This window comes from Anguilla rostrata, chromosome 13 (genome assembly GCF_018555375.3).
Source record: "Anguilla rostrata isolate EN2019 chromosome 13, ASM1855537v3, whole genome shotgun sequence".
Lineage (NCBI taxonomy): Eukaryota > Metazoa > Chordata > Actinopteri > Anguilliformes > Anguillidae > Anguilla > Anguilla rostrata.
In genome coordinates this window covers 19,750,815-19,773,473 of record NC_057945.1, presented here as the reverse complement: position 1 = coordinate 19,773,473, position 22,659 = coordinate 19,750,815, and the positions used below count along the sequence as shown (strand labels likewise).

Here is a 22,659-nt window from a genome sequence, read left to right as displayed (position 1 = left end):
TGTCCTTCTTGAGGACACTCAAATTGTTATTGCTACTACAGCAATAGGAGGATCCTCAAGATGGACCAGTATAATCTGACTGCAGCCCACAATAGACCGTGTCTCGAGTACGGAGAAGATTCTATAAACCTGTCAGATGCTCAGCTCCTGCTTTCCTTATTTCCCCTCTGCTCCTTAACGACCAGAGGTTCTAGCTGGGAACAGGAGTTTGCGGTAAATTTCGGTACAGAACGTCCACAGCACATTGTACTCGGTCATTCTCCTTAGGTTTTATCATTCTCCTCAGTTTTTAGAAGATGCATCAAATTGGAATGTTTCAGCTTCAGGGGCAGGAAGACATAAGTTTACTGTTAAGAATAAGGAGCTGAGTATCTGATGGATATGTAGTTCACATTCATTTTAATGCTCATGCGTGAGCGTGCATGCTTAAGTGTATGTTTGCGTTTGTGTGTATGTGTGTACATACATACGTATGAGAGAGATTGTTTGCTCTTTCATGTATGATGAGTCTGTGTATTACTATGACAACGCTCTACCACCCCCAACCCCTGCTCTAATTCTGTTTGATTGATAGCTCCAACTGGTCCTTCATTCCCCCTTCTACTCTCTTCCTTACTCCTCCACCTCCTTTCCTCATTCTATTCTTAGGCATTCCTAAGAAAGGCATCTGGGCCCTGGAGGCCATGGACAGGCCTACCCAACTAAATAAGGAGAAAGATGGTGGGACCACCCCCTGGCCCTCAGGCCCAGCCCCCAAACCAATGGCAATGGTGAGTCTGACAATTGAGCCCACCCACACACCAATACCAAATGCACACCCCCTCATTGGCCCTCAAAACCCACCCACAATCCGGTGCCAGCTGCACCATGGCTGCCACCTGGCTGGTCATGTTGTTAATAAACTGGAGAGTCTAATGTTTCTCCAGCTCTGATATAGGGGTGTGCCTATGGTGGATAGAGTTGATAACTGTCCATCAAGACCACATGCAAAGAGTTATTCAGATACAGCAAACTGTGCATGACCAAAATCAGACCACAGAAAGGGAGAGGAAAGAGAGAGAGAGAAGGGTGAGAGAGGCAAAGAAAGAGGGAGAGAGGGAGAAGACAGAAAGAAAGAAGGGGTGAGAGGGGGAAGGAAAGAGGAAGAGAGAGGGAGAGAAGGAAAGAAAATACTCTCAAATGCACTCAATGTGACTCCTGGAGAAAACAGAACAAAAACTGCAGTGTATTTAGAAAGAATGCCACCATCACAGCACACCCCATAAAACTATGACAATTTATTAGTCATAACATTAAACACATCAGTCAGTCAATGGCTATAATGGGGTTCCCCCTCCATTTATACCTCAATACACAATTACTTTGAGCTGAACAACCAATCAGTACACGTTGTCACAAAGCTCATCCAATCACCTTCCAGAGACAGAATGAAAAAGCTAAGATATAAAATAAGTACAAAACCTAACTCTATGAGGTCTTATAAAAACATAGCACCAGGGAGTCTCTGCAGACTCTAATAAAAACTTGAGGTATTGATGTACAAAGAAAAACAAATATCAGTAAAAACACATTCTCTTCTAAAAGGCCTAGCACATTTTGTGTGCTAAGCTCCACATAGGCAAGTAGACGAAAGTACACAGGGTGAGCTTTGTCTGGAAAAAAATGTTATGAGTCAACACTGAACCTTTTTCACAAAAAAAAAAACAAAAAAATATTAAATCACAAGAATGAGGGTGTGAAAGCTCTGAATAAACATTTCTTTGCGTCACAGACTATGGAGTGCTGTTTAATGCAGACAACTAGATCACTCATATGCTCAAGCTGCACGTAACACACTTTCAGGTAACCTAACAGGATTTCAGATAAATTTACAGCATTACAGGTAAACTAACAGCATTGTGGGTAAACTAGCTGTGTTGCAGGAAAACTAACACGGTTGTACAGCAGATGAACTAAAAGCATTCCAGGCATACCACTAAAGCTTCAGTTCAGTATGAGATATTTAAGATGTTAAATTTAAAATGTTAAATACTTCCTGGGATCATTTGAACAGTGCTCAAAATGTTACATTTACACATCTGTCCTGACTTTAACTTGGCAGGCATTTCTGTTCAGTTCTAAAAAAAGCCATACATTCTAAAATGTATTACAGATGACTCGTACAGTTTGAAAACACTTTTTTTCATTACAAAGTTTTGGTTGAAACACTGGTTTCTGAGACAGTTATCCAACAGTTTGAAGACAGTGAAATTGTGTCCTGAAGAAGCAGCCATGCTGTAATTACACTGTATACCTGCAGATGCTCATTACGCCAGTACTGCAGGAAAAGGCTGTCCACCTTGCAGAGGTGACAAATGTTTTAATCACCATTGCTGCGTTAGGAATTTGTTTCGTATTTACTTTTCTGTGCAAGTACAAAAATACATGTTGCAAGGATAAAATTAATTAAGATTTTTTGGCATTTTGATGAACAGTGCAAAGACAGCCCTTTCCTACAACTATTTAATGGCTTGTCATCTATGTGATTCAATCTTCATGAATCTGTTTGTGGGATTACACATATAAAAATGCAAGTCCTTCAACATTCTGTTTGAGTAATTAACATGAGTAGCCTGAGCCATTTTAAGCACCAAAATCAGAGAAGGGGCATAACTGCCCGTACAAATATCAGAGAACATACGGCCTGGCAGTTCACATAAAATTAAGACTCGACTGTGACGGGGAACACGTTCTCAGGGTAAGAGATACTCTGATTCTCCATTCAGCAGTTTTGGTTTAAAATCCTTAATGAAATGATAAAAAACCAGATACTCAGTGCAGTATCCAATGGTCTCTAGCTCTGTAGCTAAGGGGGTCACATCAGTAATTCAAATGGTATGAAAATAAATGTTTGTCCTGAGAGGGATTAGTGCCAAGCAGTGCAAAACGAAGCGGGCAAGGCCAGTTCCTGAAGTGTATGGAAAAAGGCCAGGCACACGTGGAATAAAAACCCATTAAAATGTCCCCATAATGGAGAGACGTTGCACAGTCTGCAAGGAGGCCAGCCCTCAAACTGTCTATGAGCCCCTCGCATAGCTGGGGGTCTGACCTCCACCATAGCACCTTCTGAGCTGCAGTTCCCTTCTCTATCCTCAACCCTCTCTGCCTTCTCCTTGTCTGAAAAACATGAAAAGAAAACACGAAAGGGGGTGGAACCTATGATCACAGATCACAGTGACAACAATAAAATTCCATTTTAGATTTTCTCCATATTCAGGAAGTCTCCTTTGAGCTCCTTTAACGTTTAGAAATATACATAACATTCAAAAATCAGCTGTGTGGTGTTAACAAGGCAATGCTGTTCACATGATAATGCCACACCTGTACACCTTGACAAGAAAACTCAAATAAAACAATGAAAAAGAAATTCCAGTTTCAACAGGATCGAACATTTTCATTAATTCAATTATAAATACAGATTAAAGTGGAAATAAAACACTTCAGACAGAAACTGAGGTGGTTACACAACCGCAGTAAGGTAGGCAGTAGAGAACCAACTTCTCCTGTTTAAAAACCAGGCAGCCATTTCTGCAGCAACATGTCCGCCGGTTTACATATGCTTTTAAAGGTTACCAATGTCTGATACCTGTATAAACACATTTTACATTTGAAAAAACCTGCATGTGTGTACAATGGTTTGGATAATGATACTACAGATACATAGATCTGAAAATATCTAATTCCATGTGCTTTATTCCTGATCTGACCTGTGCCACATGTGAGCAAAAAATTGGAATTGGGTCACTTTTACCAGGCGGTGTAAATGTACACTGCCATGCCAAAACAAAAGTCGCTGTTTGGATTTTTTTGGACAGTGCCCACTGTACAAGCCTCTGGAGGCAGTGTTAGGATCTGGGGTTGCTACAATTGGTCAGGTCTAGGCTCAGCAACGTTATGCGGCAATAAAATGAGTCAGCTGAGTGCCTGAATGTACTGAATGACCAGGTTATCCCATAAATGGATTTTTTTCTTCCCTGACGGCACGGGCATATTCCAGGACGACAATGCCAAGATTCATCTGGCTCAAACTGTGAAAGAGTGGTTCTGGGAGCACGAGGAATCATTTTCACACATGAATTGGCCGCCAGAGTCCTGACCTTAACCCCATTGAAAGTCTTTGGGATGTGCTGGAGAAGACTTTATGGAGTAGTTTGACTCTCACGTCGTCAATATAAGATCTCGGCCAAAAATGAATGCAATTCTGGACGGAAATACATGTTGTGACGTTGCATAAGGTTGTTGAAACAATGCCACAATGAATGTGCACTGTAATCAAAGCTAAAGGCGGTCCAACAAAATATTAGAGTGTGCGACTTTTTTTGGCCAGGTAGTGTATGGAAGTGTCGCTGTCTTACGGACTAGACCAGAGAGGCAGTGAGACCCCATCTATAAATAACAAAATGGAATCACGAGCCATTTAAAATGTGCCGATTCATTAAAATCACGTTTAAAAAGTAGAGCAAGGTTTTTCTGTGAGCCCTGAGTGCCTGTGGAGGTTTGTGAGAAGTTTAATTTAATTCATTAATTTAAGTTCAAAAGGCTGAAAGGGAGGGGATTCGTTTTTTGCCTCACCCCCTGTTGACACAGCCTTGCTTATAGGCCATACATAAGGCCTGCTAGCACGCATGGTGATGACGGGATTCTAAACTGAGATAATCATGCACAAAGTGCTGAGCAATTGAAAGCAGCGGGTGATTCGCCGACCCAATCAAGACCTAGGAGATGGATTTCCCTACGTACGGGACAAGCGAATAACAAGCAACTCTCCTCCCATGCAATCAGGGGATGATCTGTGCTCACTTATCTCAGTTAGGTGCATGGTCGTCAACATGCAGATGCAAGGCAGGCCTGAAATATGGCTGCTAAGTGAGGCTGCATTCCAACCAATCATTGCTGGTGCTGCTATTGCCAAGCAACCGACTGGGGGTAGGGATAGGAGAAGGTTGGAAGGGTGAGGATGTCCTCCCTTATTCGCAGGCAAAGTAGTCCTTCAGAGGGGCAAACAGGTGTCGGATCACGGGGACACTCCAGGACCGCCCCAGAACCTTCTGACGCTGACCCCGCCCCATGTTGTTCACATCGGTGTAATGTTTGGGAAAACCAAATATCCTGGAGCAAGAGCAGAACAGAAAGGATGAAATGTAAATAAATAAATAAATAAATAAAAAAAAATGTTTTAAAAAGCTGTTAATACACAATAATAATAAGAAATTATTATTATACACCCCAGTGACTACAGCAAGCAACCAGCTACATTGTACACATCAAAGACACACTTGTATTTTCTTTCGATCGTGCAAACTTTGCCATTTTGTCACCGGATGCAAATTGAAACAGCAGTCGCAAACCCGCGGCTCAACCATGGCAACACGCCTGACCACTACATTAAGGAAATATCAATAACCTTCCTGGCTCAACTGCTGTCATTCAGGACTAGCTTTACAGCTGAGATCACTCAACACTCTCAAGCTGTGAAAATGCTTGCTGTGGAACACTATCCAGTAACGGCTATCTTCAGGTGAGGTGTGTAGGCTACTGCTCTGCTGGGTCTGTTGCTTACGACACAGTAGAGTGCTCATTTTTTTAAATTAAAATGAATCAAGAACTACCAGAGGTGCAGCACAGGGCACGAGGGACTAAATGGACTGGTTATAGCTTTCTATCAAGAGTGTCAGAGCTTGGGAAATGAACTTGATCATTTTGTACAAGGCAAGGCTGGTTGGATGCCCTTCAAATGAGTGAGTAGACAAAGTGCTTTTCACAAAGTACAATAAATTAAAAAAATAAAAATAAAAAGCACCTATACTTTTTACAGGTATTTCTATTTGACTTATCTTTGATATTGGGTTTAAAAACCTAATCAAATATACAATCTTTGTTATTCATTCTGCCACCAATGCCTCTAGTGATTTATTGTACTCTGCATTGTTCTGTGTTCTGTGAATCTCACCTCTCTATCTCTGTACACCACAGATAGTCGTCCTTCCCGTTCATAGTGACGGGAAGGGTCTCGGACTTCCCCTGTCGGATGGAGTTGGATTTAGTGGTGATGGTGCGCACTTTCTCAAACTGCCGGGGGTAAAAACAAAATGAAATAAATTATTTAAATAAACAAAAGGAATAAGTTAACAAAAATATCAGCAATGATTAAAAACAAGCCTCTCAGAAAGCAGTGTCGAGTAATGATAGTTATGAAAAAGTGCAGTGAGGGTAGAGCTATGCTAATGTGTAGAGTGCAGTGAGAGCGCATTTATGGAAATGAGCAGAGATGTGGGCGGAGCTGTGATAATAAGCAGTGAGTTGGAGCACAGTGAAGGTGGAGCTATGACAGTGATCAGATGTACAGCGCAGTAATGGTGGAGGTGTCACATTAAGAGTGTGAAAGCCGAGTAAGGATAATAACCTTGGCTAGTCGCCCGATCTCAAGGCAGCCCTGAAGGTTGCAGCAGTCGGTGAGGGACGTAGCAAGGGGCCTAGTGGGAGTGGGGAGAGAGACTAGTTAAATTATTTGTGGCTTTTCTACTGTTCAGCAAAGCTGTCAGTCAACAAAAAACTAAAACTTGAGTGGTTCAGCTGTAGTCATTAACATGATTTACAAGACAACTCATTTTATATGGCACCTGTGACTGGCCTAATGAGGTGCGAAAATGGGGGGGGGGGGTTGGATGCAATCGCAGCCCCAAAAGTGCAAAAGTGCCCCAGGAACCCAAAAGTGGACCAGCCCATCAGGCAACAGTCAGAGGTATGGTGTGTGTTGTACCTGTTCATCCCTGGCAGGTTTCCCCAGAAGTACCGAGCCCTGTGGGCTGGGCTCACTTTCACCGCATCAATCAGAATCGGGTTACACTGGAAACAGAACACACAACCCTTTTAGTGCCTCAATAACCCAGAAACACACAACAACTTAACATTAAACGACCCGAGAATACACAACAACTCAACATTAAACAACCAGAGAATACACAACTCAACATTAAACAACCCGAGAATACACAACTCAACATTAAACAACCCGAGAATACACAACTCAACATTAAACAACCCGAGAATACACAACTCAACATTAAACAACCAGAGAATACACAACTGAACATTAAACAACCCGAGAATACACAACAACTCAACATTAAACTAGGGCTGCGTTTCTTTATTTGGTCAGTCGATTGTTTAGTGAAAATGCTCTTGTCCGACTAAGATGCTTTTAGTCCAGCAATTGCTGCTTTTAAAAAAAAATTTTTAATTGCCACATATCAATACGCAAAACCTCAAAATTAAACAACCCAACACATAACTCCACATGAAACAACCCACCAATACACAAACTTTGAATATAAAACAACTAGTGAACACACAAAAAGCTACATTATACAACTCAGCAATACACAACAGTTCAATGTTGAACAGCCCATCAATACACTATACTAGCTGTGTGAATACTCGATTTAATCACCACATACACTCATACTTGCTAACCAACTCAGAGTTCTGTAAGTCGCTTCTAAATGCTATCTGATGCAAGCGAATGCAGGCGACATAGCACGGAGTAGACCGATGTCTGGAGTCGGAGTTGCGTTCAAACCACCTGGCATGTCAAAGTGTCCTGAGCAAGACAAACCTAACCTAACGCTCGCGAATGGAGGCATCAATTGTAAGCGCTTTGGATGCTATATACGTTACCATTATCCAGCCCCCAGAGGAAAAACTGAGCGTTACATGCTGGTGACTAATCGAGGACAGCATGAGCCGCTCCCTCACCTCCAGAAAGCGGCAGATGTCGGCCTTGTCGCGGCTGCCCATGGCGACCACATTCTCAAACAGCCAGAAGAAGGGCCGGGGATCGTCCTCCTTCGGCCTCATCATTGTCAGCATTCGGTAGTATTCAAAAAACAGCCTGCCGGTGCCCTCTAGTGGCGGATAGACAAGTCCATGTGTGATAATACAGCTCTCCGTGACACCTGTTCAATGGTCTCTGTCCAAACCACCTTGAAAGCCTGCTTTGTGTTCAACCGCATGGGTGCGGCATGTTAGAATGATCCTAGATCAGTTTAAGATGTTCGTTTGTTTAGGATCAGTTATGGCTCAGGACTCTTTGGACTCTGATTCTAGATCAGGGCCTTAGTTACACCAACTCACCTGACAACTTCTCTGACATTATAAACACCACAGACAGGTGATTTGTCTCACATGGGCACAGCAGAACCATTAGGCCAGGTCAGGGAGAGGTTTGCAGTGCTGGTGTGGAACAGATTTGTGCAGCAGGATTGAAGGCTGGGTGGTGGGAGTGTTGAGACCACTGGATAAACAGTAAAGTGACCACTCATTTGCAGGTGGCACTGTTTCACACGCACTGGAATCCTTCTGTGCATTAAACTTTGATACCTGAGGGATTAACCCTCATCACAAAGCTGATAACCTAACAAATAAAAATGATCAGCGTATTCCATTTTCGAATATACAGTTTGGAACAGAAGATCACGCATACTCTTAAGATCTGCCTCAATAATACCCTTTCTTTTTGTTTCCAAAATCAGAATCCTTAGGTGAGCTTGTGGTTTTGATTATATTTATTATTCATTTTATTGCTTTAACAAGTATCCTTTACAAATAAAAGATTAAAAGGTTTGTAAATTGCCATGGCAATACAGATTTGAGTTTTCGTACCAAAAAGGCCCTTCCGCGCTGGATTCACCATGGAGAGGTCATTGCATGGACTCCCACCAATCAGAAGGTCAAAGGGGCCCCACTCAGCAATCTGGAACACAGATAAAAGCAGCGAAGTTATAGTCTTTTACCTCAGAGAGAAACGGCAGAGATGGGATTTTATCACCACAAGACGCACTCAGAACGACAGACTTACGTGCTTTCTGGTTATGGTCCGCACGTCGTTGACATGCTCAATTTTGCCCTCGTGTTTGATCATGCCCACAGCGATGGAGTCCTCACAGATCTCTGAGGCAATGTACCTTTCCACCTTGAAGCCCAGGTCACGCAAAACCAGGTAGCCTGGCAGGCAAATGCAGGATACACCACACAGATTACAAAAACATGATCATACAGTGAGCTCCACAATGTTTGGGACAAAGACATTTTTTTCTTACTCCACAATTTTAGATTAGTAAAAAGTGCTATAATTTCCATATAGTGGAACCAAAATTAAAAAAAAAAAAATACTCTATAATAAAAGCTGCCTCAAAAATCAACAAATAAATGCAAGCAAGAAGTGATGCACAAATGTGAACCAGCTGCATTTATTTGTGGATCAGCTGCATCTATTGGTGGATCAGCTGCATTTATTTGTGGATCAGCTACATTTATTTGTTGATCAGTTTTTTATTTATTTATTTATTTTTGAGACAACAATACCCCCCACATTAATTCCTGCCTACTAACAGGTTCTTGTGCCATATTGCTTGACTGACATTTGCATCTGATTCCAGCCAACAAGAAAACACAGGACTTGTCACATTGCAGCACCGGATTAAATTGGGTTTTTGTTTCTTAGTGCTTGACTCTGGGAAATTTGTTGCCACTACCACTCTACTTGATTGTGAAAGACAGTAAAACTCAAAAAGCAACTGAAAAAAAAGCAGTTTTATTTTGGAAATACTGATGCGACCACCATGCTACTGGGAAATGTAGTTAAGTAAATAGCTTTGCTACTGCCCAACACAGTACACAAACACACACACACACACAAAGCTGGTGTTTGGGTGAAGAACCTTGCATTACAGTGCCAGGGGAGGCCCACCAGGGATTCAAACCCATAACCCCTCTCTGGTCACTGTTAGGCAGGAGAGCAAAGTAAGCCAAAGCCATGGTAAATGTGAGCACTCACCTGTGGCAATGCCGTCAAAAAGGGACAACACCTTAATGGGCCTTCGCTGGTTAGCAGGGATGGAGGGGTACACTCTGTGGGGCTCCTGTGGGGAGATAATGCCCAATTTTTAACCCCCACTTTTTCAGCTTTAGTCTCCCTCCAAATTTAGAAAGGCCAGCTGGCCAGTTGTACAGGTACGACGAGAAATGCTTACGCGGCTCCCAAGCACCATTCCTTGGAAGCCGCAAACAAATTTTTCTTTTTACCTGTACAATGACAATAAAGCTGAATCTGATTTGAATTAGATCTAATTGATTTGTGTTCACAGGCCCATTTTGCCACGGCAACCTCGTCTGTCAATTCGGGAGAGTGCAGCCAAGCCAGAGCTCTGCAAGGAAGCACAAGCTGCCAGCGGCTGCTTCTTTTCACTCTGCAGGCCACCAAAGGGGCCCGGGGATACTGCAGGCACCAGATCCACCAGAGGAGGCGCTCTTCAGCACAGACAAGCTCAAAAAGCAAGACCTGACCGGTAACAAAGCAACCGGTATTAAAAAGCAAGACATGTGGTGACATGTAGTCAAAGACACGGTCGTTGAACGGTCACGGTCGCTGAACGGTCACGGTCGCTGAACCTGCGCGTCTGAATGTGTGTGCGTGGGCGAGCGTTTATGAATGAGCGAATGAATGCGTAAGCTCGTGCGCATGAGGGTGCACGTGCAGCTGCGTGCGCGTGTGTGCACGTGTCGGGGTCTCTTACGAATTCCATGGCGCTCTCGTTGGCGAAGAACTCCTGCACGCGCACGCTCCAGTCGGGCCGGCGCCTCAGCAGCCCGTAGCGCTGGGACGGCAGGCACAGGTAGCAGCTCCAGGGGTCCACGTCCTTCAGCTGCTCAAATGTCCCGGGGCCCACCAGAGAGTTCAGGCAGTCCTTACAGTAACACCTGTGGGGACGGGACAGGGGGGCACAGTGAGGGGGGTGACCGGCCCGTTCCTCAGGGCATCGATACAGCAGGGGACCCCAATCCTGGGCCTGCAGAGCCGCAGTTCACGGGCAAGTTGGGGAAAAAAGTCAATGTTGAACCCTGCTTGCTTTCTGGGATCGGAACTGGTTGAGGCCAAATACATCCTCTAGCTCTCCAGGGCCATCTAGTCTGGACATCATGTTTTGTAATATTTTTGACACCAGCCAAGGCAGCCAGAGAGGAAAATTAAAGGAGGCCTCTACTAAGACATGGCAGCTAAATCCCACAGGTAAATCCTCAAGATCTCCTGCCGGCCTGTAGGGGGCAGCACTCACCGGCAACAACTGTTATTTCCACACAGGATGACCTCCAGGCCCGCACAGCACACGGTGCAGTATGACTGGTACCCATCATCATCGTAGCGGTACAGCGTCTCTGTGAAGTTGTCCTACAGGGTGGGCAATGATACCTCTCAAATCATGATTAACCTAACAGACATCTTCGTCTGATATCACTTCCACTTCCATATAACAGATTACACAGCCTGGCTATCCCCAGCCGAGAGCACCGGAATATTCCGCATACCTTGCATTTGAGGCATAAGCCTCCCTCGAAGAGCGGGTGGAAGATCTCTACGTACACGCTCCCACAGCAAAGGCAGAAATCTGCAGAGAGAGAGAGAGAGGGATGTAAGAGAAAAGTCTCGCCCTTCAAGAAACCTGAAATTTCACAGCAGAAGTCCTCTCCCTCAAGGAAAAAAATGACTCAAAAACAACCAATCGTATGCTTACCTTCAATGCTCTTGCCCCTCTTTTGCACTTCCTGCACCATTTGGTCTGTGGGAAGATAAAACAGGGCTCTCACTTGGGGGGGGGGGGGCTCTTGCAACACAGTTCTAGTTTAGATAATCAGAATGCCAGAACGCATGTCCTGTGTAACTCTCATTTAGCATTGTGTGGAACAAGATGAAAATTCCCCAACCTGCACGGTTATGGTGTGCGGGTGTGTTTGGCTTTACCTCTGCTGAAGTCCTGGTCAGGAGTAGCTTTGTTCTTATGCAAGTACTTCCTCTTGGCGGGAGGCTGGTATTCAGCCAGAGAAGTTTCCAGGGACTCTGTGTACACACATGGTAACAAGTTTAATGTCAATGTTTTATATGTTCACTAGTGAACTTATATTAATTTGTAATTACAAACATCAAGCTGGAAGCTGTGCATGTGATGAAAGCATGGACTGATGCTCTGTTGCTTTTTATAGGGAACCAATCTAAGTATCAGCATTTAGAAACACCCCCGTTTCTGGGTCATCTGTTCATTTCCTTCCAGAAGTTTATATGCAACAGTCAAATGGCTTTTCTGCACCCCTTGTCAATCACATATAAACAATCCATTGTCTCTTGATTCCCTCAATTTTTGTATTAATGGCTGTGTAATGTACATCTCCCCACACTGCTGTACATGCTACACAATGCTCCATCTCTGACTCTCCACCCCTACATAGCACTGCCCCTCCACATGGCTCCTCCCCCATAACCCCGCCCCTCCTAGCACTGTCCTACCGCTGGCCTCCACAGGTGGCTGGAAGCCGTCGGGTCCGCTGGGTTCGAATCCCCCGAAGGCCCAGTCCATCATCACTTTTATCTCCTCATCCTTCCCCCCATCCTTCCCCGGTGGGAACACCTTTCCACACCTGTCCACTGCCAGCTGCAACAAAACACAGACACGGCAGCCCATTGGCACACAAGATGAGGGCAGGGCAGTACACGCCACCCAGCACAGCATGATGGGAAAAGATACAAGATATATTCATATTGCACTGGAGCGACTCAAAACAATGTCAAAGTGCACAGACGTAACTGAAATAGTCACTGTGACACGATATATTATAAATATGTATAAGAGCCAGATTTGTAGTGTAGCATTTGGCTGGGTGCAGTACCTCGAGGATCTGGTAGATCGCTTCCTTGTATGCAGGCAGGCTGGCAAAGGAGTTGGAACAGAAACACTTGGCAAAGGCAGCGAATGGCAGGAGACGCTCTGTGTAGATCTGGAAGGGAAGAAGGGAAGGAGGGAGAGAGAGTGAGACGAGGAAGGAAGGAGAGAGGGAAAAGGGACAGGTAGATGGAGAGCGATGGTTCAACATCACCACTGTCACAGACCAACAAAAAGGTCTCTCAGCATATTCAACATCACAAACATGAGGATCAGCGTACCCTGCAATTACTTTTAAAACACATAGGCACACACATGCATGCACACATGCACACACACAGTATTCACTTTTCCATTGTGTGATAATATCTATTTATGGATGGACATTCCATGACATGAAATTATGAACACAAATGCATTTTTAATTTCCTTATTCGACTGAAACCGAACAAGTGTGATTGGAATTGTGAAAACTGGCAGCCAAGAACAGCAATCGGCCATGGTTATACACATAAGACTCAATGTTCTTCCTCCTTCCTCCTCCTCTTCCTCACCTCTGAGAACATTCCATCTCCGAACCACTCCACCCGGCGCATGCCCAGGGGAACCTGCTTGGATTTCCACCCCACGACCAGCCCTGGCCACCAGGAGAAACCCTTCACCTTCCCCCAAACCAGCTCTCCCATGCAAAACCCCTTCTCATCCTGCAGAGGCATACAGAGACATTTTCACTTTCATTTTGCATTTCTGTAACACATTCCCACATTGGCAATATGAATCTACTATCATGCTAACAAAGCAAACTGCTGTTCACTTAATTTTAAATTGCAGAGACATTGTGATCATTTGTCTTGCTGGTGGGAGGGCAGTGGTCAGCATGGAGACATCACCTGGTACGGATAGGTCTTCTTAGAGCGTTTTGGGCTTGGAGTGGCTGCCTTCGGGGTGGATGTTATGGAACTCTCTTGAGTTGACTGGAAGCACGAGACAATGCAGTTAGTAAAAACAGGAAACAGGGCTCATGAAGCACATGGACACACACACACATGGCTTGTGGCATCACAGCAAATGGCAGTTCTGAGCCTCCTGAACACGTGCGATTTATGGAGACCAAACCAAACCAGAGAGGGTGGGGAAGGTAGGGATGTGGTTGTCCAGAGAAAAGTAAAAAGAAAGATCTGTAGCAGGACACAAAATTAAGAAAAGGAAACAGACATGTACGCACACATACCCATGAAACCCAATCACCTCTTGGTACACAGACCCCACATAACCAATCACCTCCCGGCACACAGCTCAGACTCTCTCTATCATCCATCCCTGTTCCTTCCTCACTCAGACACGTCCCCTGCCAGGCACACGTTCTCACTTTCCCAGACAGTGACGATGACGAGGATGGCAAAGATGAGGAAATACCAAAGCTGTAGATCCACCCGTCAATAATCCCGCCTCCTCCAGCTGAACGGACAGCTCGTTACCCCCACTGCCCCGCCCTCTCCCTGTGGGGGCACAAGTACGTACCCCAGCAGGGGCTGTTTTGGGGGCATTCGTGTCCTTCTCGAGGCTCTGCGGCTTCCCCCAGGTCCCAACCCCTGCCTGAAACACGGTTCGAGCCTGAGGCTTCTGTCGGAGACTTCTCTCCCATCCACAAATCCCCCTAATGGAGCCCTACGGACACACACACACATGCACTCAAAGGGAGAGACTAGAAGGTCAGAGAGAGAAAGAAAGAGACAGAGAAAGAGAGAGAGGTATAGGGTTGTATAGTGCTTGGGGATGATGCAAATGATAAACAGTGAAGCCCAGCAGGACCGTACCTCCTCACAGGAGCTGGACCAGATGATGTCATCCTCAATGAAGAACGTCTCAGACGCCTTTGAGTCTGCCTCTGGAGGAGAGAGAAAAAATCCTTCAGGACTTATGACTCATACAGACGCATCGCACCTAACTTACATTCAACTCACTACTTACTCACCATACCACACGTACACGCAACTCAGTACACAGACACGACTCCATAACTACATACACCTCAGCCCATACACACATCCGTAGTTACATACAGCTATATCAGGTCCCTTTCTTCTTCCTTCCTCTCTTCTCCTGACTGTCCTAAGTTGCCCTGACTCCCTCTGAGTTTGAGACTGCAGAAAGGGCCTGTGTGTGTTATTATGTAGACGGGTCCACCATTGAAGCGACTGTAAAATGGTAGACTGACTGGGCACAGACAAATGATCACCAGTGCTGATGAAAGCAGGGCGGCTTATTTACAGAGCCGGGCCAATAACACTGTGCACTTCCTGCAAGCGTTGACTGCACGTCCGTTTTAAAGAAGCTTCTAAGCAACAGTTACACAGAATAAACAGTATATGTCTCACTCGGTATCTTCTCCAGCACCACAGCACACGGCTTCACTGCGTCTGCCAGGCCGGTCACCTCTGGAAAACACAACCAGCATTTTAAATGAGGGAAAACTAGGGGAAGAGCAGGAAAACCATACCTGAACACTCAGTCCTGTCCCCCTTGTCCCAAACCAGCCGATGACATGCAAGGTGCTCACATCTTACCCAAGATCCTCCACTCACCTGCAGAGCTGCTTGAGGAGCTGTCTGGTCCCACCTTGGTGCCTCCATTTTGGAGGGGAGAGGAAGGCGTGGCGTCGGACAGAGTACTGTCATTGGTCAGGTCCAGCTCGCTCTCGGTCACCTCATCCAATAGGATGGAATCTCCATTCTCCAAGGTCTGGGAACACACATGCACCACACACACACACACACACACATACACACACACATAAATACCACAAATACACAAAGATAAATCTATGAGGTCAAACAACAAAACAGAAAAGCCAAATAAAAAGCAAGGTAATGCAGATACTTGTGATTTAAAGCCTGCTCAGAAATCAACCAATCAGAGGCTTCTACAGTCATAGTGTTTAAGTAATTCATATGTATTTCACACACAGCGTACCTGAGAGAAAACGCTCTGCAGGTCCAGGGGTGGACAGGGCAGGGCCAGGAGTGTCAGGATGAGTTTCCGGTAGATGGAGTCCCGTCCCATGTTCTTCAGCGCCGCCCCCCAGTCCTGCTCCAAGGGCAGGTCCTTGGGAGACTCCTCCCTCTCGGCCAGCTGGAACTCCTGGAACTGCTGCGTGAGCTGTGTGGCCAGGTCAGGGGTCCCACAGAGACCCAGCTGGGCCCCCAGGCCCCCCACCACCTTGGGGCTGAGCTGCAGGCGGCGGGTGGGGCTCAAGAGGCAGGCCATGTCGCGCAGGAGCCCGTCGCTCAGCGGCAGGCTGTCCGCCACCGCGCCCATCACCGCCGAATAGAAGGCCAGGGCCTCCTCGGCGAAACCGTCCCCGCTCAGGAACTCCCGGGCGGCCAGGCCCACGTCCAGCTCCGCCTGCGGGAGACGGAGCTTCCTGTTTGCCAGCATGGCGGGGTCTCGCTCCTTCAGGTACTTGACCACGGCGTGCGGGCGCAGCAAGCGGGTGGCATACCGCCGCAGGAGGCCGCTGGCGACCCAAAGGATGTGGGGCAGATCCGCCCGCCACCCCTCCTCCCCGCCCCCCTCCAGCAGCTCCTGGAAGGCGCGCAGCGGCTCCAGGGCGTGGCCCAGGAAGCTCAGCATCGCCCTGCTCTCCGGCTCCTCCAGACGCGCCCGGATCGGCCCCGCCCCCTCGTCTTCGGGCTCGCAGGACGCGAAATAGGAGACCAGGTCAGGCCACATTTCCGGCATCTTCTGCACGACCCCAGCGAAGGAGAGGCAGTGGCCGGAGAGCTCCGGCAGCGCCCCCGTGTGGGCAAACAGCTCCTTAAGGTTGTCGTTGGCGGCGGCGCAGGCAGAGGAGTAGTGGCGGTGAATGTCGGCGAGGAGCTTGGGGACAGGGCCCGTCAGTGCCGCCACGCCCACCTGGCACGCCCGATCGGCCAGCCCGTAGAGCCCGGCCACGGGCACTGCTTTGGGGCTCAGCTCCTGCACCCGCTCGCTGATCTGCGCCGAGCTCTCCACCTCGCCGTCCACGTAGAGGGCGGCCATTTTGTGAGCGGGGATCTGGAAGCGCTTCAGCGTCTCCGCCAGGCTGGCGGAAACCGCGGCAACCACGTCGCTGTCCTCGCCCGCCTCTGGCCGCACCGCGTCCAGCAGCCGCACCCGCCTCCGCCCGGCGGCCTCGTCGAAGAACCCCAGCAGCACAGCGCAGCAGGTGGAGGCCCCGCCCTGCAGCTGCACCCCGCGATACAGGTACACGCAGTACGGCGTCTCTGCGCACGCCGACGCCAGGTCAGCTGGGTAGCCCGACCCCAGCACGGAGCGAGCGGCAGCGGCCGAAACCCCGCCCTCATCACCGCCGCGCCCCTTCCTCAGCGCGTCCGAGCCGCCGCTGTACTTCTCGATCAACCTCAGCGTGGTTTCGCTGCAGGGAGGCGAATCCGGGGGCGTGGGGTTCCCCACCTCCTTGGCGTTCAGGCGGTGCCTCTTGCTCTGGTTGTGGCGTTTCAGGTCCAGTATTCCGCTGTGGTTGACGTTGAGGTTGATGTTGCACAGCGGACAGTGGGCGTAGGTGTCGCCCAGCTTGCTGGGCTCCGCCCAGCTGTAGTTCTCCTGCCAGCTGTCCTGGAAGACGATGCGCTTCCTGGTCTTGCTCGGGGTCTCCTCCTTGGAGTCCAATATGGACTTCAGCTTCAGCGCTGCCCACAACAATCAAATGTGTAAAATCAAATCAAAGAACAAAACCCTACAAAAACAAATCTGCTCTGAAATGAATTCAAACCACATTTAAATACTTATTAAAACTAATTACATTTTACTCCCCACCCTCACTCATTATGGTCGACAGAGGATGTACCCAATTATGGTCCAGGAAAGTCACAGCCTTTACTCAACTGGTTTGTGTTTTTCTTCGAATTACCACCCAAACCAAGTGAAATTAGTTAAGAGCTGAGCAACAGCAAACCCCAGCCGAACCATCCTGTGGCTCTTCAGAACCAGGCCTGGCCACTTATGCTCTACAGGAAACTATTACAGAGTATGTTTCAGACACTTCCTACAGGACCTAACACTGGAAACTAGTGGGACGTGGCCAGCTGTGACCAACACGATTTGAAATATCTGAACCATAGTGCAGTAAAATCTGCATCACTCCACCTCAGTTCCAGATCAAAAACACTGCCACAACCTCCAATCACATGACAGATTGCTTTTGGTTCTGAATGTTGGCATAGTACATTTTTTTTTTTAATTTTCAGGAATTTGGAGCAATATAACCGGTGTTTAAAAGATGAAAGCATTTAAAATGCAGTTTTTGGCCCAGGTCTGGACCGAAGCTACCACCAGCTATCCCTACTGCAGGGCACAGTAAAAGGCTATGCTGGTGTGTGAGCATGTGTGCCATGCCCATACTTCTTACCTGGGTCCTCCAGGAGACTCCTGGTTAGGGGAACAGAGCCGTACACCTTCACAGCCAGGATGCTTTGGCCATCACGGGCCTCCAGGGGGCAGTAGATCTGGCCACAGAAATTTACGTCGAAAAACTTCTTGAACCATTTTAGGAAGGTGAAGTTGTCACGGAACTTCCCCTTGATCAGGTCCTCCACTGGGACAGACTGTAGGGCACAGAACACACGTGCACACTCATGGCCTTGCTTCAGTGTGATGCACAAAAAAGCACCTGACCTTTGCAGTTTTTCCTCATTTTGGCTGAAATTTTTGCTTTTTTAAATCATCATTTCCTCTCAAAATGTCAGTTATGAAGTGGCATGTAATAACCCGTAACATGCAAATGACACTATATATAATAGGCTATACAAATTATAAAAAGTGAGTATTTTCTTCACTTACTCATAAAATGCCATGGCATTTGTATAAATTAACATGCATGCATACAAAAATAAGAGGGAGAATACAATCTATTATTATAATAATTATAATTATTATACAATAATGAAGTCAGAGGAATGTGGGCAGGGCTCACTTTGGTCACTCCCATCTTGGTGAAGCTGGCCTGTAATAGGCTGTAGTTGTGGATAAAGTCGGCCTCCTCCTGAGCCTGGAACTTCACTAGTGCCAGGTCCAGAGATTCGGGGTAGAGCCAGTCCATCAGCTGGCAATACACAGCACCTGGAGAGAACATCAGCACGTCAGATCATAACTCACACCTGGAGAGACCATAACCCACACAGAACAGTCTTCCAAAAAAAGGTAATTACCAGTACAAAAATTTCTTTAGAAAATAAGATGCATCTACTTATTTGTGCATTTGTCCAATAATTATACTGAAACTAACAAAGAGCCCATGTGAATTTCTCTTAGTTGCATATCTTAATTGAATTCAGTAACAACATACCATAACAATCATAAGGTAAATGAAGGGCTGAATATTTATTGTATCCATTGCACATGTCCCCTACTAAAGGCACATAATGTTGCCACACTATTGTCCTTTCATAAAACACTATTATCATTTGATATTACGTTTAACCATACGTTTTCAGATAAAGTGGAACATTCTGGAAATGAAGCCATACCTGAGCATATTTCCTCCACCTGTGTAAATTTGGTCTGCAAGGATTCATTGAGCCAGGCAAGCAGCACAAACCGGTTACACTTATCCACAGCATCAGGCGTTAGCTTCACATTCATTGCCATGTTTCCTGGAGGAAGACAGACCCACAAAAATAGGCTGCAAGCGGCAAACTAAAACTGCAGGCACCTTGGCAAATGAGGGACAGCAACTGTATGCAAAGCAGAGGCTACTACACAGGCGCAGCTCATCCATTAATTCGGGAAATAATTTGCAGTGCAAGGCAACAGTAGTCAACCGGAGTAAAATGAACTTATGTTACTTTATTTCTGTATTTTAACATTTTTAACTGATTCTTATGAAGGGGTCAGAGAAATGCATTTGCCTGTTAAGTGGGCTATGGCCTGGTCAAGTTTTAGAACCACTGGATGCACCTTGGACTGTAAAGGGGTGTGGTGCAGTGTGGGTGCAATGCAAGCGTAATTAAGCTGCTGGACTCTGGACTAGAGCACCTATTGTTCTCCTCATGGGCTCCTTCATACATAAATCATACTGTGTGTTACAAAAGGTGACAGGATTTGCGTAAAACCAGGGCACTTATTCCTAAAGCACTGCGAAGTTGGAGTGCTAGTACCAGTTTAGCAGTTTTATTTCGTGATAGATAGGGATCTGGATTATGGACAGTGGAGACGTCTTTTAATCGGGACTACTGAGTATATAACAACGACCACGGGGGTGATTCTTAATGGCCCAACCTGGTATGGAAGGGGTCTAAGCTTACAAATTATTATTTTAAAGGGACCTTTGATTTTGCTTATTTGCAAGACCATACATTTTAAACCAAAGACAGAATACGTGGCTTTTTCACAAGAGAGCTTCGTGTAATCGGAAAACAAGTTATTTTAATTTGCTTAGCCGTTGCGAATATGTTGATAGGCCTTCCGGAACTGCCGGTAGGAGCGCTATCGTCGGGCTGGCGTCGGGGTTGTCATGACATCTGTCGTGCCAATCCCGTGTTGGCATAAATCCAGTGTTAGGCTCAAATCTAACGGGGACAGAATCGAGCCGTCGGATCTATTGTTCTACACTGAAAACACGGATGCTATTCATCTACGATTCTTGACATTTAATCCTCGCCTATAACAGGACTACGGATTAGGCTATTTACCCTGTAAAATGCAATGGAAACAATTAATTTGACCATATAGCCAAGCTACAATAATGATATGCAATGGAAAGCATGAAACCAGAAGAAGCTAAGCCCAATTCTAACAACAATTTGTTAGAATGTACCGCATCTTAGCTTCAAACACGTGGCGAACAGGAGAAAGTACATTTGCACACGATCCGAAGAAAGATGAGAAACATTCTTCTTGCAATGTCCACGCTAAATTTTCTTGTAGTACACCTCTAGAAGTCGATTCCCATACGCTCTTCTAGATCTCCACCCCCTGAGCTATGTATGGAGGAAAAAGCCTCGCGGTACATTTTTGCCGCGAACATTCCAAACAGCCCAGAAAACATATATCTTTCTTTTCCTATAGAAAATAATACCAGTTCTACGGGACAATACAGAAGCGCTCGTCAGTGTTTTCAAAGAGACCTCATAACATATAGACGCAGCCTCATTTGCATTGTCTATGCATTTGAATGTTATCATATACAAGAGAAAATCTAAAATTGGCTACGTAGTCTGACATTCAAACATAACTCCGCAATTCCATCATTTGCCAGTATTCAAAGTAACTGTAATGTTGACATGATACTGAATTGACCTCATTCGCCCCAGTAGGTGACTTTAGAATGTGGCTATCATTGTCAGCAGGCAGGCTATTGCTAGTCGGCTAAACACTAGGCTACGGTGGGTGCCTGTATTAGGCGACTACCTTGCTAGCTGCAGATCATTTGTAAATACAAGTTGCACGTTTTACATCGCGTCAGAAAAACAAAAAATCGTTACCAACACAGAGTAAGCTCATTGATCCCTCCATGTATTGTTAGTTTAACGATGACTTCCTTATTCTCTCCTCTTAAACGTTACTACAGCCTTTGTGTCAGGTTGATTACTAGAGAGAGCCATTGTGCTTCTGTTCATCAATTGGATGGGGTAGGTGAAAGTATCGATTAAAATCAAATGGTCCCGCTGACAAACGACACCACGAGGTTACTCTTCCCGAGTAAAGCGGCTGCTATCAAATTGGCACAAGCACCTTCTTAAATATTAATTTTGCCGCACCTACCTCAGCGACTCCTTCCTCTGGGGTACTGACACCCGGCGCTTAAACTAGCGATCTATCTAACTACTGGTGCAACCCCCCACGTGACACCCATACGACCCAGGCACAATTTGGGGATTGGCCAACTGGCTTCTTGGGTCGTCCCCTTCGCCTATCTTAAAATAGCTACCCTAACTTTATAGCTGAACATTATGCTAATCGAAATAGGGTTGGGGACTTCTTGGAAGGGCCCTGCTACCATTTCGTGTATTGAAAGTGCAAGGCACGTGGCGAATTCTAGCTAGGCTACCTACATAGCTATATGCAAACTGAAAATGGCATTAATCTCGAATGGAGCTAGCTATGGTGAGCGATTAGCCACACGAAAAGCATATACACGCTAGCATAGCCTATATATTTGTTGCTTCATAAGGTACGTTTTACAAGCACAAAAGCGTGAGAGCATCAGTGAATCAAATTACGTCGTAGGCCTTACGCTATGATTAAAAAGTCCGCACCTTGATTGCGCATCAATGTTTTGCTAAGCCCACAATTAATAAAGTACAAGCTAGAATATCTTTCATTTTGACCTGGCTGTTTATTTTCTTTTCAGTACGGATTTTCTGCTGTATGATAATGACAGTAGGATATGTCATTGTAAAAGGGATGGCGCGGTTTTGAACAGTCATGTGGATAGCCTGGAAAAAGCAAAACGATCACATTATAATTTCACTTGCTGAATGGGCAGAATCGGTGCTACTACTAGCTAATGCATTCGATCACCTCCATTCACAGGAGTAGCTAGCCTACTTTATGCTGCCAAGTTATGAATCCCCAATGAAATACAAGTGAACCTATGCAACCATTATTTATTATCGAGTGTTATAAAGGGTTAGCCTATTTGACACTCCAAAGACTGAAACCACTGTCCGGTAAATTGCTGTCAGTCGTTGGTTTGACATAGGGGCCTAATTAAATTGAACCACGACTGTGGTAGCCTAATACAGAACATTCCCTCTGAATAGGCCTACGCATTGTGGCATAAAATTACTTGTTCTTGGCGATTTGTAGCAAGCATTACAATTATAGAAGTCAATCACATGACTAAGTAAAAAGCCGCTCACATCGTTAAATTGTTGAAACATTGTAGCCTGAAACCCGTCCTATAAAA

The 22,659-nt window shown here is 46.0% G+C and overlaps 1 protein-coding gene across 4 annotated transcripts; it reads right to left on the bottom strand.

The window, feature by feature from the left end:
• Positions 1-3,578: 3,578 nt before the first annotated feature.
• LOC135237711 (DNA (cytosine-5)-methyltransferase 3A-like) lies at positions 3,579-21,645 on the bottom strand. Of its 4 annotated transcripts, none has more exons than XM_064305082.1 (26): positions 21,513-21,645; positions 19,277-19,402; positions 18,724-18,869; positions 18,160-18,355; positions 15,723-17,440; positions 15,335-15,491; positions 15,128-15,187; positions 14,567-14,637; positions 14,271-14,417; positions 13,640-13,723; positions 13,304-13,453; positions 12,757-12,864; positions 12,377-12,521; positions 11,837-11,932; positions 11,610-11,654; positions 11,404-11,483; positions 11,154-11,266; positions 10,614-10,797; positions 9,875-9,959; positions 8,897-9,042; positions 8,701-8,791; positions 7,795-7,943; positions 6,800-6,885; positions 6,443-6,512; positions 5,990-6,108; positions 3,579-5,148 (listed from the first exon to the last, which is right to left on the bottom strand). In XM_064305082.1, exons 2-26 carry the CDS (start codon positions 19,395-19,397, stop codon positions 5,007-5,009), a joined length of 4,509 nt encoding a protein of 1,502 aa, XP_064161152.1. In that variant the 5' UTR covers positions 19,398-19,402; positions 21,513-21,645; the 3' UTR covers positions 3,579-5,006. The 4 variants fall into 4 exon arrangements, with proteins under 4 accessions (XP_064161152.1, XP_064161153.1, XP_064161151.1 ...); XM_064305083.1 differs by lacking the exon at positions 21,513-21,645 and adding an exon at positions 21,233-21,470 and having other exon boundaries at positions 5,990-6,060; XM_064305081.1 differs by lacking the exon at positions 21,513-21,645 and adding an exon at positions 21,233-21,469.
• Between the last annotated feature and the right edge of the window lie 1,014 nt (positions 21,646-22,659).

What these genes read in the sequence shown, in the direction of transcription:
- LOC135237711 (XM_064305081.1), bottom strand. Translation starts at nt 21,263, where the DNA reads ATGGAGGGATCAATGAGCTTACTCTGTGTTG. An exon ending in GCCACCTGTGGAGGCCAGCG is followed by an intron (nt 11,933 to 12,376) that starts GTAGGACAGTGC and finishes GTGTGTACACAG; the next exon opens with AGTCCCTGGAAACTTCTCTG. An exon ending in TGACCAGGACTTCAGCAGAG is followed by an intron (nt 11,655 to 11,836) that starts GTAAAGCCAAAC and finishes ATCTTCCCACAG; the next exon opens with ACCAAATGGTGCAGGAAGTG.